Source organism: Drosophila biarmipes, chromosome X (genome assembly GCF_025231255.1).
Source record: "Drosophila biarmipes strain raj3 chromosome X, RU_DBia_V1.1, whole genome shotgun sequence".
In the NCBI taxonomy this organism is placed as follows: Eukaryota; Metazoa; Arthropoda; class Insecta; order Diptera; family Drosophilidae; genus Drosophila; species Drosophila biarmipes.
This window is the reverse complement of record NC_066611.1, coordinates 20,812,334-20,830,782: the sequence shown is the minus strand read 5'-3', so window position 1 is coordinate 20,830,782 and position 18,449 is coordinate 20,812,334. Positions and strand designations below refer to the sequence as shown.

At 47.2% G+C, this 18,449-nt stretch overlaps 2 protein-coding genes across 12 annotated transcripts in view; both read left to right on the top strand.

Moving 5' to 3' along the window:
• Window positions 1-132: 132 nt before the first annotated feature.
• On the top strand, window positions 133-4,272 carry LOC108023643 (protein deltex). The gene is made up of 4 exons (XM_017093259.3): window positions 133-989; window positions 1,235-2,503; window positions 2,576-2,718; window positions 2,779-4,272. Exons 1-4 carry the CDS (start codon window positions 495-497, stop codon window positions 3,077-3,079), a joined length of 2,208 nt encoding a protein of 735 aa, XP_016948748.1. The 5' UTR covers window positions 133-494; the 3' UTR covers window positions 3,080-4,272.
• Window positions 4,273-13,806: 9,534 nt separating this feature from the next.
• Window positions 13,807-18,449, top strand: part of LOC108023337 (serine/arginine repetitive matrix protein 2) — a 35,534-nt gene continuing 30,891 nt past the window's right edge. For 10 of the 11 annotated variants that reach the window (XR_007764564.1, XM_050888756.1, XM_050888750.1 and 7 more), the window contains exon 1: window positions 13,807-14,114. The gene's annotated coding sequence lies outside the window, so the exon portion shown is untranslated. The remainder of the gene's footprint in view (window positions 14,115-18,449) is intronic. The other variant, XM_050888753.1, reaches the window with a different exon arrangement.

The following is an 18,449-nucleotide window of genomic DNA, read 5'->3' as shown; positions in this document are numbered from 1 at the left end:
TAAAAATACCGCCCTTTGATAAAAAGTAGCCAGATCTAGCTGGAAACCCGCTAAGCCAGCCCTGAAACTACCACACTCAACTGGTGGCCATATTTTCCCTGCGGTATTTTCGCCTGGCTATTTTTAGCGATTTTCCGCTGTTGTCTCTCTCCAACTCGCTGCCCAAAAAAGTTTCTCGCCTGCGCTTGCGCTAAATGCTTAAAAAACCGTTTTAACCGTCAAACGCGAGTTCTTCAGCCCCTCCAGAGGCACGCCGAGTGACTAGAAAACCAGAAGGAAAACTCCGGGAAAATGAAAGCCGTGCAATATCGGGGCTAGCAATCGCAGGCAGCAGGCCACCATTTTTAATTTCTTTGTTTATTTTGTGCCCATCTTCGCGTGCGAGTGAGACGGAGAGAGGCGCCAGAAAGAGAGAGCAGGAGAAGTTGCCAGTGGAAATGGGATTGGAACTGGAAATGGGCTCACTGCAGGGATAACAGGGACACATTCCAGCGATGGCCAGCAGCGCCGGAAGCGCGGGGTCCGGCTCCGGATCCGTCGTCACCGGCGGAGGATCCGCCGCCTCCAGTTGCGGGTCCATGGCCCTGTCCTCCTCGGGATCCGGCGGTCCGCCCGTCAACCACGCCCACGCCGTCTGCGTCTGGGAGTTCGAGTCGCGGGGCGGCAAGTGGCTGCCCTACTCCCCGGCGGTGTCGCAGCACTTGGAACGCGCCCACGCCAAGAAACTAACCCGCGTCATGCTGAGCGACGCGGACCCCAGCCTGGAGCAGTACTACGTCAACGTGCGCACCATGACCCAGGAATCGGAGGCGGAGTCGGCGGGATCCGGGCTCCTCACCATCGGCGTGCGCCGGATGTTCTACGCACCCAGCTCGCCGGCGGGCAAGGGCACCAAGTGGGAGTGGTCGGGCGGCAGTGCCGACAGCAACAACGACTGGCGGCCATACAACATGCACGTCCAGTGCATCATCGAGGACGCCTGGGCCAGGGTGAGTTACGGAGTTCGAAGTGGGCATAGCTTGCACTCTAATTGGAAGAGGATTGAGGAAGAAATTACAGAGTCTAGTTTGTAGGGAATAGCATCGTTCTCAGAGGATTGCAAAAAATGTACTTCCCACAACTGACACGTTGGTTCCTCTCTCTTTGAGCCGCAAAAATTCTTATCACAAACGTATAATATACATTGTGTATATCAACCACATTTTCTAAATCTATGTTTCCCCTTCCCCCGCAGGGCGAACAAACGTTGGACTTGTGCAACACCCACATCGGTCTGCCGTACACCATCAACTTTTGCAATCTCACCCAGCTGCGCCAGCCCAGCGGACCCATGCGCAGCATCCGGCGAACTCAGCAGGCGCCGTATCCCTTAGTGAAGCTGACGCCACAGCAAGCCAATCAACTCAAGTCGAATGCCGCCGGCGGGAGCAGCCAGTACAACACTCTGCCCAAGCTGGGGGACACCAAGAGTCTGCACAGAGTGCCCATGACCAGGCAGCAACATCCACTGCCCACCAGCCATCAAGTGCAGCAACAGCAGCAGCAGCAACAGCATCAGCATCAGCATCAGCAACAGCACCAGCAGCAACAGCTTCATCACCAGCAGCAGCATCAGATGCAGCACCATCAGATCCATCATCAGACGGCGCCGCGGAAGCCGCCTAAGAAGCACAGCGAGATCTCCACCACAAATCTGCGCCAGATACTCAACAACCTGAACATCTTCAGCAGCAGCACCAAGCACACGAACATGGCCACAGCGGCCAGTGCCAGTTCGTCCTCCTCGTCGGCCTCCCTGCACCACGCCAATCACCTGTCGCATGCCCATTTCTCGCACGCCAAGAACATGCTGACTGCCTCGATGAACAGCCATCACAGTCGCTGCTCCGAGGGATCGCTGCAATCGCAAAGGAGCAGCCGGATGGGCTCGCATCGCTCGAGATCGAGGACGCGGGCCTCGGACACGGACACGAACAGCGTGAAATCGCATCGGAGGAGACCCAGCGTGGACACCGTGTCCACTTACCTCAGCCACGAGAGCAAGGAAAGCCTGCGCAGCAGGAATTTCGCCATATCGGTCAATGATCTGCTGGACTGTTCGCTTGGCAGCGATGAGGTTTTCGTGCCCTCGCTGCCGCCATCGTCGCTGGGTGAAAGAGCGCCGGTGCCGCCGCCATTGCCACTGCATCCGCGACAGCAGCAGCAGCAGCAACAACAACAGCAACAGCTGCAGATGCAGCAGCAGCAACAGCAGGCGCAGCAGCAGCAACAATCAATCGCCGGTTCGATTGTGGGCGTGGACCCGGCCAGCGATATGATATCGCGATTTGTCAAGGTGGTGGAGCCACCGCTGTGGCCCAATGCCCAGCCCTGTCCCATGTGCATGGAGGAGCTGGTGCACTCCGCCCAGAACCCGGCCATCTCGCTGAGTCGCTGCCAGCACCTGATGCATTTGCAGTGCCTCAACGGCATGATAATTGCCCAGCAGAATGAAATGAACAAGGTGAGAAAGAGCGATTCCCTCAATCAGAAAGAGAAGGCAGCATTATCATTCGCTATATTCTCTGTTCCCTAGAACCTCTTCATCGAGTGCCCTGTGTGCGGAATCGTTTACGGCGAGAAGGTGGGCAATCAGCCCTTAGGCAGCATGTCCTGGAGTATTATCAGCAAGAATCTGCCTGGGCACGAGGGTCAGAACACCATACAGATCGTCTACGAGTGAGTGTGAATGGCTTTGGCTACTCGAAGTAGTTATTTATAACCACTATTTCCTCAAAGCATTGCATCGGGCCTGCAGACGGAGGAGCATCCGCATCCCGGTCGCGCCTTCTTCGCCGTCGGATTCCCTCGGATCTGCTATCTGCCGGACTGCCCGTTGGGGCGAAAGGTGTTGCGGTTCCTCAAGATCGCCTTTGACCGTCGGCTGCTCTTCTCGATCGGACGATCGGTGACCACCGGACGCGAGGATGTGGTCATCTGGAACAGTGTGGACCACAAGACGCAGTTCAATATGTTTCCGGATCCCACCTATTTGCAGCGAACGATGCAGCAGCTGGTGCACCTGGGCGTGACGGATTAAGGGAGTCCCTCGTCTCTCGTCCCACGCCAGAACCAACCACCCACCCACCGAAGCCCCTGAAAAGCAAAAGCAAACCCTCACCTTGATCACTCTCTTCCATTCGTCGATAAGTTACTTCCTACATAATCTCAGTGTGTGTGCAATCCTCGTTGACTATGATATATTTTTTTTATAGATATATTGTAATAGCGTTCAAGCTGCTCGAACCCTAAACAACAGCATCAACCACAATTGCAATCGTAGCTTCCTTTCCGCTCTTCCAACTCGTATTTGTACGCACTTACCCCATAGATCGCCGTACATCATATGTATTAGCTAGCCAGTTAGTTAGTTTTAGTGTTAGCTACAAGAGAATCTTGACCCAAGACACCTACTAGTATTAGGCTTATCCTGATTCCTGATTCCAGATTCGATTCAAGCCACGCCACGCCATCCCTCAGACATGCGAGTGTAAGCTGTGCCAAAATCGTAGCGCTCCCGTTTAGCATATGTATATTGTTTATTTTAGTTAGCTTGTAACCATCGCCCATCTCCCCATCTCTCTCGGTTTCGAATTTGTCTTTTTTTATTACTAGCCGTGTTGCATACAACTTTAGATCGTAGATTGCTATAGGTTTAGGCGTATTCAGAGAGGGAGCGGACCGGGGATGGGCGGTTTTCGATAGACTTGTCTCACTCGTCTTGGCCATTTAATCTCTTCCATTCAGCGAATTTGATGTGATGTTAATTTGAATTATTCATTATTAAACTGAGCCTGCTACGCACATAGGGAGCATAGTTGTAAATCGCCCAGATATTCCATTATATTATACATAAACATACATTTATCATACGCATACCACATACCGCATACCACATATCATAACCATATTTTTTTAATTGAATTTTTGCACACATTTGATGAATTGCTGCTTTCATATTGATATCATCGAGCATCGAACTATCGAATACATCGCCAATATATAGCATATATAGCATATAGTATGTAGAGAGATCGTACAGACAGCTAGCGGCTATCACCGCGTCCCATATTTGATATGATATGAGTTTACTAAGTTGTATTTAGCACTGATTAGTTCTTAGAGTTCATTGCGAATATTCCACAACCAATTCCACACCATAAATATATGCCTAACACATATATACAGTACATTATACATAGTTCAAATAAAGTAACTTCATTCATGTTTAAATGGGTTTTCCTTCTTTATGGATGAAAGAAGTGCTTAATATGCCTTGGAGCCTCTACTCTATGGACTCCATATTTCGAAAACTAGAGTTGTGTATAATAACACATATGTTCGCAGTTTTCTTATCGATTGTTCAGCAAACACTAAGGTGAAACTCCAATTGGGTGCTCTTTGGCGTGTTTTCTTTTTTGGATCGCCAGTTTCTCTGCGATGCAATGCAATTCAAATCAATCAGTGGACGTTTTTGGGACTTCCAAGGTTCGTTTTCATTTTCGTTTCGTCGTTTAGCAGTTTTCGGCTTCAGTTGCTGCCGTGAATCACTTAAAATAAATTAATAAAGACAAAATCAGATGCACTTTTTGTCATTGTGCACACAGTGCGTGATGTTGGCGCTGTTGCTGAAGTTGCTCCGGGCCATTTACGGCGCAGCGGCAACATGTTGCAGACGTGTGTTGTCGTTGTTGTCGCCGTGTCGCCTCTTCAACTGCCTACGTGCTGACGTCAGACAGGCGCGCAAGGACAGTGTCCAAAAGTGGCCAATAAAACGTGGCCCGAACGGGCTTTCACTGCTCCTCCAAGGGCGGCCAACGCGCCACGGCAGCAACATCAGCAGCTGTTGCGGTTGCAAGGCGTTAGTTTGGCATTAGCAATATTTCTGCAAGTCCAACGTGTGGCAGCATTTTCGGGCAAGACAAAAATTAAAAAAACATGCCTTTTCAGGGCTGCAAATCGCTAAAGTTGCTGCTGCAGCAGCAACATCTGCGGCTGCTGCTGTTGCAGGGTGCCATTTTGCAGCAATCTAATGTTTAGGGCTGAAACCACTCATGTTGCTGTTGCTACATTTGCTGCTGCAGCAGCAACATGAGCATCTTTTGCTGTCGCAGGGAGTTCCTTACGCTTCACCATTTTCTTTGGGTGACCGACCCTATAGAATCCTAAAGTTATTTGATAGAAAACCCTTATTTTGGCACAGCAGCTAGCACTGGCACTGCTGCTGTTGCAGATAGTCTTGCCAGCAGTATTGCTGGTAGCACTGCCTTCTCTGCCGCTGCTCCTGCTGATGCGGCTGTTTTCCTTGTGCCAGTTGCATAAGCAAATGTTTCCTAGAATTTACAGCATTTCGTGCAATCTTTATGCGACTTGATGCGGCTGACAATGATCGCTGATCGTCGACATTCAACTCACGCACCCCGCAGACAGAGAACGAGATACAGATACAGATACATCGGACGTGTGGGAGACAGAGAGCGGCGCAGGTGCGTGCACTGATGATGAGATCGCTAATAAGGTGGTTTTGGCCAAAACGAAAAAGCCTGCTCCACTGACCCTGTGGCATTCCCCTTTTTTTGGCCTCAGCCTCGTCCCCCATTTTCATTTTCTGTGATAAACATTGGCGATAAGGCCATCCGATCTGGCCCTCTTTCCCCAGTTTTATGCCTATCTTTATCTTTATCTTTATCTTTATCTTAAGCTCTATCATCACGCCCGCTTCCGTCCCCCATTACAAAGAATGCTGTCATGTGGTCAAAAGCTGTTGCCTATTTCATTCCACCTGAAAATGAAATTTGGTAAAACTGCAATGGGAATGCGAACTTTTGTTGTATTGCCATGGCAAACTCTCATAAGAAAAGCATGCGAAGGGTTTGGCAGGCAATGACTTTTGTTCCTGCTTATGCTCTCGTTTTTTAGCATTTTTTAATCACTTTTTATGCATGTTCCTGTCCTTCCACTACGCCCCTCCCACCTGCACGCCCAGTGGTCATTAGTCATGCAAATGAGCAGGGATTATCAAGTTCTGCGGCTCTCTCGCGCGCTCTCGCCCTCCTTATCTCTCAGGATCAGCAGAGGCCAGAGATGTACACTGCAACAAAATCATTCCTAAACATAGTTTATACTCTTTGGAATGCCAAGGAATAGGAGCCCCCTGCTCGATGGCACTATTATACAAGGCATTTGACAGTTTTAGTTAGATTCTATAAATCCTATAATCAGTACGCGTTGTGTATAGTTTGTTCTTTTAAATCCCACTCAAATCCCAAGTTTTATATGACCATTACAAATGTGAAAGTCCATTTTTAGTAGGCTTCCCCAAGAATTCACGTTAGAAGGGCGCCAATTGTTTTTGCGAACTCATGGGCAGTCTTCCTGCTGACTTTGACAATTTGTTTTCCCTTTTTGAAAGGCAAAACCTTCCCAGTTATGTTAATTCTTTGAAATTTCACCCCCACTTTCCGCGAGTGTAGAGAGCCACGGCAAGTGGCAGTGGCGTCGACGCCGGCGTTTTGGGCGGCCGAGAGAGCCCGCGCCTAAATGCGGCAACAACAGCGGCTTGCAATCAGTCAAGAGCCTCCGCTCGTGCCAACCGCATCAGCCACGCCCCTCAGCCCTCCGCCCCCTTTTCTTGCCGCACAACCCACTCGTCGAACGTTGAAAAACTGTCCTTTCAAAGTGCTTTTCGTTTTTTTGCCTGTTTTGTGTGCAATTTGCGCACCAGTGTTCGCTTTTGTGAAATATTTGTCTTAAGAACATATATTTTTCGCATAGCTGTGTTTTATCGGCGCATTCGACATCAACAAGCAAATAAACCGCAAATCAATCAAGCAATCGCAGGGCAAGAAGGCAGCGCCCGCGTTTTTAACCGCGCGCAAGTCGCTGACAACTTTTCGCCGGAGAACCAGCCGCAACTTGATCTTTCCGTAAATTAAACTATTTACTGTTTAAATATTTGCCAAGTACACAAAAACACATACGTTTGTTGCGCGTCTCGTCCCGTCTAAAGTTACCAAAGCCTCGAGGCGACGTCTCTCCGATAAAAGCCGAGCGAAACAGCAGCAACAGGTGAGTACATTGCGCAGGTGGTACAGGTGTGGCGGAGGGGTGCTCGCACTCGGAGGGTGGCGGGGACCAAGACCGACTACAATGTTGGGGCGGAATTCTAACAGTTCTGCGGTGATTTCTGCGGTTTCCTGCCGCCCGGCGCCACCTAGCGGCGTCTTACTGGAATATTATGCACGCATGACACTAGTCCACAGACTTACATCTACGTTACGATCCATCATTTTGCCAATTGGGGCCAGAGGACGGAGTGTCATACCTCGCTGAGCTCGAGTTTAAGTTCCCAATCAATTGGCGTTTAGTTTACGTTTTGAAGATTTCTTCGAAAAAAAACCTGAAGATTTGCAAAAATGCAAAAATTGATGAAAAAAATAAATTTGCCGAAAAGTGATAGGGATTGACAGTCGTGGATGTTAGCTGCTTATGACAGTCGGTCTTTTTGATATGCGCCCCGATTTGGCTAAACTACGACTCAAAAACGGCTTGAAAAATGCTATTTTTGTAGAAAAATATTACGTCCTATTTTTGACCAAAAAAAATCAGTATTTTCGTCGGCAAATTTGGAAATGTGGTCAGATTGAGGAGTGTGATACCTCGTTGAGCTCGTAATTAAATTTCCAGTCAATTAGCATATAAATCTTAAGAAATAATTTTTTGAAAATCTTTTCGAAAAAATTTGATGCCATCTGTAAAAATGCGAATATTGGTGAAAAAATAAATTTCCCGAAAAGTGATGGGGATTGATAGTCGTGGTTGTTTGCTGCTCAAAACGACTTGAAAATACGCATTTTTTGTTCAAAAAATATTACCCCCTATTTTGAGCACAAAAAGTCAGTATTTTCATCGGCAAATGGCGAAATGAAGTCAGATCAAGGAAAGCGATACCTCGTAGAGCTCGTCATTAAATTCAAAATCGATTGGCATTTAAAAATAAAAAAATTATTTAAAAAAATTTTTTTCTTAAAAAAAATTGTTTGATTCCTGCAAAAAATGCAAAAAATTGTTGAAAAAATTAATTTTGCGGAAAGTTATGGAGATTGATAGTCGTGGATGATAGCTGCTCATAACGGTCGGTCTTTTTGAAATGCGCCTTGATTTGGCTAAACTACGACTCAAAAACGGCTTAGAAAAATAAATTTTTTGTACAAAAATATTGCGTCCTATTTTTGACTAAAAAAAATCAGTATTTTCGTCGGCAAATTTGGAAATGTGGTCAGATTGAGGAATGCGATACCTCGTTGAGCTCGTAATTAAAAATCCAATCGATTGGAATTTAAAGCTAAAAAGATATTTTTTTGAATATTTTTTCGAAAAAATTATATAAAAAAATGCGAAAATTGGTAAAAAAGAAATTTCTTGAAAAGTAATGCGGATTGATAGTTGTGGATGTTAGCTGCTCATAACAGTCGGTCTTTTTGATGTGTGCCTCGATTTGACGAATAGTGATGGGGACTTGGCTGTGCAAAACAGTCGGTGTTTTAGCTGTATGCCTTGATTATGGCGATATTACGATCAAAAACTGATGGAAATGAGTATTTTTGGATTTAATCTAAGCCCAGATTTAAACAGAAAGGAATTGGCATCTTGCTTATTGCGTCCATAAATCTTGACTGACCAAAGCTGACAGACTTTCGACAATAAAACGGTTTTTAATTGGCCGAAAGCAAAATTTGACGGTTTCGTTTGCCGTTTTGGTAAATATGAATTTATGCGATCGGCGATCGGCGTTCTTGGGGCATTGGCCACACGCCAGCCCACGCGCTTTGCATAAGGCGTGACACACGGATCGCGATACAAAGAGTATCTTTTGGTCGGGTGTATATCTTTATTGGGCCACTGCTATGATGGATGACCCATAAATGCGTTAAATGGATGTTCACCTGACGTCTGAGTGCTTTGATTTGTGTTGGATTAGCTTATTGTCTTTGAATTGTCATGGCTAAGGGGAGGAGGAGCAGTACTATAGGTATAACGAAGCATATTTGGAAAACAACCATTTCGAACGTATGAAAATTGGTACACAGAGATTACAAAAATGTAACTGCGGCGATTCATTGCTACTTTTGAGCAGGGGGTTGCTAGCTTGACCAGACTTTTCCACCTGTCCCACCTGGACCCCTTCCCTCGAAGTGGTCGCCGTAGGTGCCTCCTCCAAGCTGGCTCGGTTTTCAAGTTCAATTGCTCGATTGAATGGGGCTCAGGGGCCAACGAGTGTTTGCCCAATTGTGGTTTTGAACTTGTTTGGCTTTTGGCCGAGCTTCACCCGGCGAACAGCCCCTCGTCTCCCCTTGGATGCATTGCCAGCTGACCGAGCCCGTTGATGCTAACCGAAAGCGAAGCCAAAATGTTGTGGCCGTGCTAATCAAGCTGGCAACTCAAGTGCACGGGAAGAAAATACTGCTTGTTTGTATCAGGTGTTTTGGCTTAGGAATGCTCTGAGGATCAATAAGGAATCCTGAGTAAAATTTAACAACTAAAAAACTGACTGCATCCATTTTTTAAGACCATATCTTAAATTAGCTATAATCTATCAAAAAAACATATAATAAAGTATTGTAACTTAGAGTACACCGTATGGAATAGGACTTCCAGTTCAAATGCATTTTTAGCGATCACACTTTCGCTCCGTGTAGTGGCGATGCACTTGGCTCTGCCATTTGCGCGATTGTTTTTCGAATTTTATGTGTGAGCCGCCGCAGTCCATGTTTGCAGTTGGCCATTTACGGGGGAAATGTCACAACTCGTTGGGTGTGGGGCTCTGACCGATTCTGGGCGATTCCACTCGACTCTACTCGGTTCTGTCCGACTCCGTCCATCCAAGCCCACTCTGGCTCGCCTCGTCGCAGTGCCCGTAACACTGATCATGATCGATGGCAACTGATATTACTCAGTTGACTTGCGTAGCCCCTGGCAGCAGCGACAAATTATAATCATCAGATAAATCAACATGAGAAATGTGCAGCTAGGGAATTGCATCATCGCCGAATCGAAAACCCCTAAGTCCTAATCTTTTGTAATGTCCATTTGCTTTTATTTTGCAGCCGCGCTTGCCATGGAGGTGGAATGCGATCTGGGTGATATACAAAGCGAGGAGTTGCTGAGGAAAATGGTAAGTTCTGGATCCTATGTTCCTAAGTTCCTAAAAACCCCTAAAGTTCCTAAGATTCCAATGGGTAGCCTCTGGCCGCAGTTGCACACTCGTGTGTTCCCGCTCCCAGCTCACTGCCAACGGGCATTGCCTTTAAAGCCCTGTTCTCCCCCCGAGAACTGGCCAGAGGCGATCCGACCATCCACGGCCAGAGATCCACTCACTCGCTTAGTCAGTCGCATCCGAGCCAAGCCAAACCCAGCCCGGTTCAACCTGGCCAAATTGGGTCATTTATGGGGTTGCCCACTGTGGCTCACTCGGCGGCGTGGGCCGCTAGTCGCTGACTTGGCCCAGACACTGGCAATAATCGTTAAAAAGTCGTTAGAAAAGTCAATGGAAAAACGATGACGACGGCGCATCGGGGACCCGGCCAAAAAATGATCTATCTATCTGCATTAGTGGGGAGTAGAAGGATGGCGGAGGGCAAGATGGGTTGGTTAGTTGGCTTTGGAATACCCTCTTGTGGCTAACTTTGCTCAGCAATTTCATTCATATCATTTTAAGATCAATAATCTCATGTTAAAGCTGTGCTTTTGATGATATGATATGGGATCTGGGATGGAGATCCCTTTTATAAGGTAGTAGTTTTTTAAGATCAATAATCTCATGGTTAAACTGTGCTTTTGATGATATGATATGGGATCTGGGATGGAGATCCCTTTTATAAGGTAGTAGTTTTTTAAGATCAATAATCTCATGGTTAAACTGTGCTTTTGATGATATGATATGGGATCTGGGATGGAGATCCCTTTTATAAGGTAGTAGTTTTTTAAGATCAATAATCTCATGGTTAAACTGTGCTTTTGATGATATGATATGGGATCTGGGATGGAGATCCCTTTTATAAGGTAGTAGTTTTTTAAGATCAATAATCTCATGGTTAAACTGTGCTTTTGATGATATGATATGGGATCTGAGATTGAGATCCCTTTTATAAGGTAGTAGTTTTTTAAGATCAATAATCTCATGGTTAAACTGTGTTTTTGATGATATGATATGGGATCTGGGATGGAGATCCCTTTTATAAGGTAGTCCTACAAGGGATTGACATCAACTGAAGCTCTGACCATTGGGATCAACAACAAAAAGTTAATGGTTCTTCTCTAAACTGATCAGATCTAGAACAAAAAATATATGCATCCCAAAGATATAACCAGGGTCCTTAACTTCGGTCTGCATTTTCATGCCTCCATAGAGGGTATGAGAGACAACACCAGACGAGAGCAGAAGCGGCGGCAGACGAGCGAGAGCCCACGCAGTCGGCGTTAGGGGAGGGAAAGAGATGGCGAGTGGGGGAAAGAAAGAGAGGGAGGCAAAGACAGAGAGGGACGGGGAGAGGACAAATTGGAGGCTGCGGCTGCGCTGCGACTGCGACGGAGGCTGATAAAGAGCCTGCGACGATGACTCATGGGCCATGAATCAATTTCAGCGTGGCCTCTGAGCCCGCTGACCGCTGCTGGCCTGCTCCCCCTGCCCCTCCTCCTTTCTCTTTTCCCCAGCCAGCTAATCTCCCTTCCTCCTTGACCAGGGATGGCTCACCAACTATGGAAATGCCTCCGAACGAACTATAACTATGTCTCAGCGGTCTCTTGTCCACTCAAAAGCACTTAATTTAACATAAAGGTTAGGCCTAAACTAATTTGAAATGCCCATAAGTTCCGAAAGTATCTCCGAGATAACAAGCTTCCGAGGTGCGAAGACAGCTGCTGAACTGCCAATGAACATAAATAGCAATCAAAGCGATGATTTGTCACTAAACCTTATCAAATGCCGGGCAAATTAAAAACACTCGCTTATCTTATCAAGAGGAATTTATGTGAATTAACGAGGGAAGCCAGTGCTGCCAAATTTAAAGTGAAATGTTTGACATTAGCCGGGGAAAGAGGCCTAATGATGACAGAGATAGGTCAAAGATGATGCTGGGCATCCAATGTTTAAGGCGTATTATGTGGAGAGTGGAGCGCCTGCATCCCTGGCAGATCAGATCTCGGTCCAGAACAAAACAAAACCCCAGACGGCAGCGTTGGCTGGCCACGATCCGCGGCTCTTGGCCATGAGGCGATTCAATTCAGCTTCGAGCCCGAGCCCGAGTTCGATTCGAGTCGATTCGATTCGATTCGATTCAGGCCCGAGTCGAAAATCGCGTGGGTCGCCAGCCGTCGACTGCTGAATAAATCAGTGAGCCAAAGTTGAATTGGCACACACGGAGCTGCGAGGGGAGGGGAAATAAGTAAATAAAACACCCGCGTATGGCAAATGGCCAAATGCAGCAAGTGGCCACTGGTCGGTGGTCGGTGGCCAGTGGACAGTGGGCCACGAAGCCAGACGCTGGGGTGAATTGGGCCGAGCGTCTAGCCACGACGTCTGCGTCTGCGCACCGTCTGCGCCAACGTCGATGAGTAATTTGGCGCCCGCTCGAATTCGAATGCGAAGCGTAACGATTCGATTGGAATAGAAGTGGGAATGGTGGGCGCCAGCGGCTCGAGTGCTCTCCAAAAGCGCTGCAAATAGTTTCGAGCTAAAGGTGTCTATTAACATACTGCAACAATGACACCCACCTCCGGCCGGCGGTCGAGTGATTTATTGTGGCCGATCCGCACGGACACGGATTCCTTGCACAAAGGCCCGAAATCGAACACGTTTCGGTGCAATCGCAGCGAGTGAGCAATGCCCACAAATATTGCACACCTAAATGTTATTGAAGGGCTCTTTGCACGGGTTGGTGACCGATTGTGCTGGGTTACCAATAACGCTGGCACAAAACTTTCCTCGCAATCAATACGCAAACCCAAGGGTTACCCAAGGGCTTATCAAAACCTTCACTTGTCGGTCTGCGACTTTATTTCCTTGCATATTACTTATTGTCTAAAATATTGAAAAAGGAAAATCGGATATTGTATTGATGGTTTCCTGCTCTATTTGAGCTGAATTGTGGAAGATATAGCATTTCATGATCCCACTTTTCGACCAAGTTATGGCGTCATGAAATTGGTGACCCAACCGTTAGTGTTACTTCTCCTTCCGCACACATGAAGGTACGCTTCGATTATCTTTAAATATTTCTAATGTTCTAAGCTCAAAGAACAAACTTAAGAGTCACTAGTTTGTGTCGAGTTGGTGACCCCGACATTCATAAACCATTTGGGTTACTTCTTTGAATGTATGGTATCATATATTTGTTTGCTTCCTACAGTAAAGGCTGTTTTCTGAGGGAAATCTACCTTGCATGGCATTACTAGTTGAAGTTGGTGACCCCAACATGTATGCTTACCTCTTCACAAGATCTATGCGCTATTGTGAGCACATTTATTGCCTTTTTGGTTCCCCGAGTAAAGAAAGTCGATACCCACTATAGAGTAACTTTTCAAGCCCGGTTCGATCGCTTTGCGCCACTGTGCGGCTGGGCGGTCGCGTCATCTTCGTATTCGTCGCTTTTTCGTATTCGGTCATATCTCGGCTCGCTGCCGGCGTCGCCGCCGCCGTCGTGCGCCGGTGACGACAGCGCCTAAGCGGCAGCGGCCACTTTAGGCGGCTTTGATTCTGATTGGAAACCTCAGTCTGATTTTGGTGCTCGATCGATCGCAACGTGCCGACGCTCCGTGAAAACAACACCACCCAGCAGCAACGATCGCCTTTTTTTTTACACACCATTATTTGTTTATCAACCGCTCGAAACGCCAGAACCCGAAAGAAAGGCAGAGCGAACCCACAGGATTAGTCACACCTCTGCCACCAAGTGTCTTACGTGCTCTTTCGCCGGTGCAACAACAACCAACGAACCCGAACACTCCGCCAGCACCAAGGAGCAGCGACGAGCAGAAGACCCCAGCCGAAAAAGGAGCCAAATTCCCTGTTACCTGAGGTAATTTCTGCCGTCTCGCCCAGAATGCGCGGAGTGAAACGTGGGGGAAGCTGCGGACGGGCCATCGGCCCTCTCTGTCGCGCCGCGCGCCCCGTCTCTCTCGCTCTCTCCCCGACTCCGCGTAACTTTCACACTTTCGCACTGTTCAGCAACCTTTCCCGCAGCCTTTGCATAACAGTTAGCCAGCAACTGTAGCTGCACCGGCGCATCTGTGAGATACAGTCGTCGGGGCCACAAGCAAAGCGCCTTAGGGTCGAGCGACTTGGCCCAAACACCCCCATTTATTATTCAACAGCACAATCGATAGTGACGCCAAGTGCGGTGGTAGAACCCACTGCACTTCTGGCGTGGGAAAGTGTTCAGGTGCACTTTTGCGGTCCTTAAGGAGGCACTTTCCATGCAAACCATGGCAAACTGTGGTTGGAATTCCTTGGGTTATGCGAATTCTTCAGGAAAATGCACTCTGCTTTTGTTAAGATCTCCGATAGCTTTCAAAAATATCCCCCATCACCCCAGTTTCTAATAGATATTTGGGTTTCCAGAGCCAAATTACAGGAAATCGTCTTGCCATTACTCTGGCTAAGCGAATTCTTCAGGAAAATGCACTCTGCTTTTGTAAAGATCTCCGATAGCCTTCAAAAATATGTATCACCCCAGTTTCTAATAGATATTTGGGTTTCCAGAGCCAAATTACAGGAAATCGTCTTGCCATTACTCAGGCTATGCGAATTCTTCAGGAAAATGCACTCTGCTTTTGTAAAGATCTCCGATAGCTTTCAAAAATATGTATCATCCCAGTTTTTAATAGATATTTGGGTTTCCAGAGCCAAATTACAGGAAATCGTCTTGCCATTACTCTGGCTAAGCGAATTCTTCATGAAAATGCACTCCGCTGCTACCAAAAGCCCTTTAAAATAATACAACAGCTCCCAAAACATGTATAACCACGCAATTATCACCCGGAGCTTCCAATAGACTGGCACAATATTGGGGTTTTGAATAGGTTGCAAGCGACACCGCCCAGACCCAACGCCTGCCAATTAGCGGGTGCTGCCTGTACCTGCCTAGACGCCTACCTATCTATCTCCAGCTGTATCTGTAGCTGCGCCAAGTGGCTTGTAAGCAAACAAAAGGCTCTTATCGGGGAGCTAGTGGCCAGCTTGTGGGTCCCGGCGCGCGCCGCCCGAAGATCCCGGCCGGACAGCTGACCGGGGCGGGGGCGTGATCAGGCCCAAAGAGTTACAGGAGGGGGGATGGCCGTGCGCTGTGTATGCAAATCGGGAGGGAATCTAGTTACCGGCGAACGAGTTTGCACCGCCGTGGGCCGCTGGCCTTGGTAACTGTTCTACGCTCGTGCGCTTTTCCACTTTTCCACTCGCGAAACCAGATCGCCGCCGAAAGGGACTTATTTTCGGGGGCGGGGAGCGGGGCCCGGCGTAATTAGCCGTGGTAATTGCCCCATTGTCGGAGATAGATGTGCCGATAAATCCTCGAGGTACTCAATATGCAAAGCTTGGTGCGGTTCGCCGGGGAAGTCTCTCTATAAGGAAGGTCGCTGGCGACGGGAAAACGCCATCTGTTGCGAAAAGTGACTCTTGTGGAGCGTGCTTATCTTGGAAGTTGGTTGATTCGGAGAAACAGTGTATCTCAGGTGCACTGTATCTTAGGGATTCGGTTTCTATAACTTTTGGTAAGGTAAGGAGCCTTGCTTACAGCTGCCTACCTAACGATCCTCGGCTTGAAATTAAGCAAACTTAATTCGAGACAACAAACGATTTTCGGGCAGTGAGGCAAAAACTCCACCTGCACTAATGACCGTGGCTCCGATAATTGGCTGGAATATAATATGCGCTGTGCATAAGGCTAGGTATCCCCCTGCGTTACGTGTATGAGATCATTTTGGGCTTGAGACTACGAATCCGAGCTTTGGCCCGGCCCCACCGATGTGGTGACGATTGCCGGCCATATATCACCCATGGATCCGGGCCTGCATTGTCATTTCCCACACGCTCGGCGCTTGACAGCTGTCCGTCGATCAAAAGGCCGAGAGCGAAAGACCCAAAAGCCGAAAACTGAGTTATTTTCTGCGTTTCCCATGGCAGCTGGCTGGGCTCTTTTAAATGCAGGCGACGGCCCTCGAAAGTGCTCCACTTTCGGAACTCGGCTGCGCTTGGCGTTTCACAGAGCCATGTTCTATTCACCTGAGCGATGTCATACCCAAAATAAGAGGCGAGCAATTAACGGCGGAGCCGAAAACACAAATAAGTCCACGAAAGCAAACAAAACATGTTTTGCCCGCCTGCGCCGGCTGAGAATGACACAACTCAAAGTTCTAGATTCTAGATTCTAGATTGTAGATTCCAGATGCCATCCGCACAGTATATTCCATCCCCCGATGCTCGGCTCGCAATTGGGCGGCAGCGGCAATTGGGTCACTTTGATATGCATATGCACACAGTACATATTGAAGGGGCATCGGAATTGTGGCGAAATTGGAATCGAAATCGCCATAAAATCGAAGCAAAAAGCAGCAAGTGACGGCAATTAGCGCCGGCAGCAAAGTGCTGGAAAAGCCCCTCCGCACCTTCAGGGCACAGAATTTGGATGCCGTTTGGTAGCTTGGGGTGTGAGAAAGCAAGATTGACCAGGGAGATCCCTAATTCTTATGAAATTCTATCCTATGTTGTTCAAAAGGCAATACTCTTTCTCCACCTTTTCATTATTATACCCTTGCAGAGGATATAATAATTTCAGTCAGAAGTTTGCAACGCAGTGAAGGAGAAGCCTGTCCGTCTGTCCGTCCGTTTCTACGCAAACTAGTCTCTCAGTTTTGAAGCTATCGGGCTGAAACTTTCCCAAAAGTCTTCTTTCTAAGCTTGGATATAACGTTTTTAAATTAGTTCTGAATTTCGAATTAAATTTGATCAAAATCTGACGACTATATCATATAGCTCCCATAGGAACAATCGGAAAATTAGTGGTAAAATAATATTGAAAAATTATATCTTTGGTGCTTTTTGACATATTATCTTATAATATTGGGAATATGCATTTTTATATTTTTAAGAATTTCGGATTTAATTTAATAAAATTATTGATTATTTTTTATAACTGCAGGGGTATACAAACTTCGGCTTGCCCAAGTTAACTTCCTTTCTTGTTTTGTTTAATATTAGTCATGGAGCCTTGACTTGTTGTATTAGCTTTCAAAATAAATGCCTGTTGACCTCGAAATTGTTAAATTTTAAGGGTATTTTGGGACACAGAATGCACCACAAGGGTGATTTATAGGTCGAGCAATATCGGTGCAGATAGCATGTTCTTTGACCCAGTAAGATCGAATCCAGATCTATAGTGGTAATCTCGAGTAATCTCGGTTTTTACCTCGCACGTCCCACCTCGGGCATTTCTCCGGCCCTATCTCCGCTCTATCTATAGGGAAATGCTCTGTAATCCCTCTAAACGCTGCTATCTGTCGTTCCTCTGACCATTTCTTGTCTTATCTTGGTTAATGGGCAGTTAACGAGGAAGCATTTAGTCATGAGCTAGTCGGCCGCAAGGCCTACCTGTACAGTGGGCCCCGGCTGGGTGGCAGTGCCGGGTGACCCCCGACCTTCCCCTCTTGGTTTCCTCCCAATTGAGTTTTAATAAAGTTTAGTTCAATAACAAAAAGATTTTCGGCGCAGAAGGAAAACAGAAAACAGAAAGCAAGTGGAGGTCAGCGCTGCTGACACGACAGCTAAGCAAAGAAAAACAAAACAGCCACACAAAAAGCGAAAAAACTTCGGAGTAATTTATCAGCATTCGCACATCAACGAAATCTCGCGCGTCACGTCATCCGGGGAAAGAGGCGGCAGCGGGGGCGGGGCGGGGGAGGGGGAGAGGGCGAGCGGCGCAGAGCGCGAGGCGGAGCGGTCCATCCGCAGCCGCGTCGCGGTCGACGGCGACGCCAACAGGTTGCCGCTGCCGACGTCGCTGCAGAGGTGCGAAGTCAGCCTCTTCTTCTTCATCTGCAACTGGTTATCGCGGGCCGGCACTTTTAGAAATTACGTCATTCGGGCAGAGAGGCAGGCGCAGAGCTACACTGGGAGAAACTCAATATATATTTGATCTGTTTTCAAAATAATTATCAACCAATGTATTGGTATAAAATATATACATATTATTCATTTAGTGACTGTAATGTTAAACGACTAAAAGTAATAATCACATAATAGTATCATATTAGAATCTATTTAGAGATCTCTTGGGCACTTATAAGGTTAAGAGGGTCCATCAACATATTATAAACCCTATTTCAAAATAAATGTCAACCAATATATGGGTATTAAACAG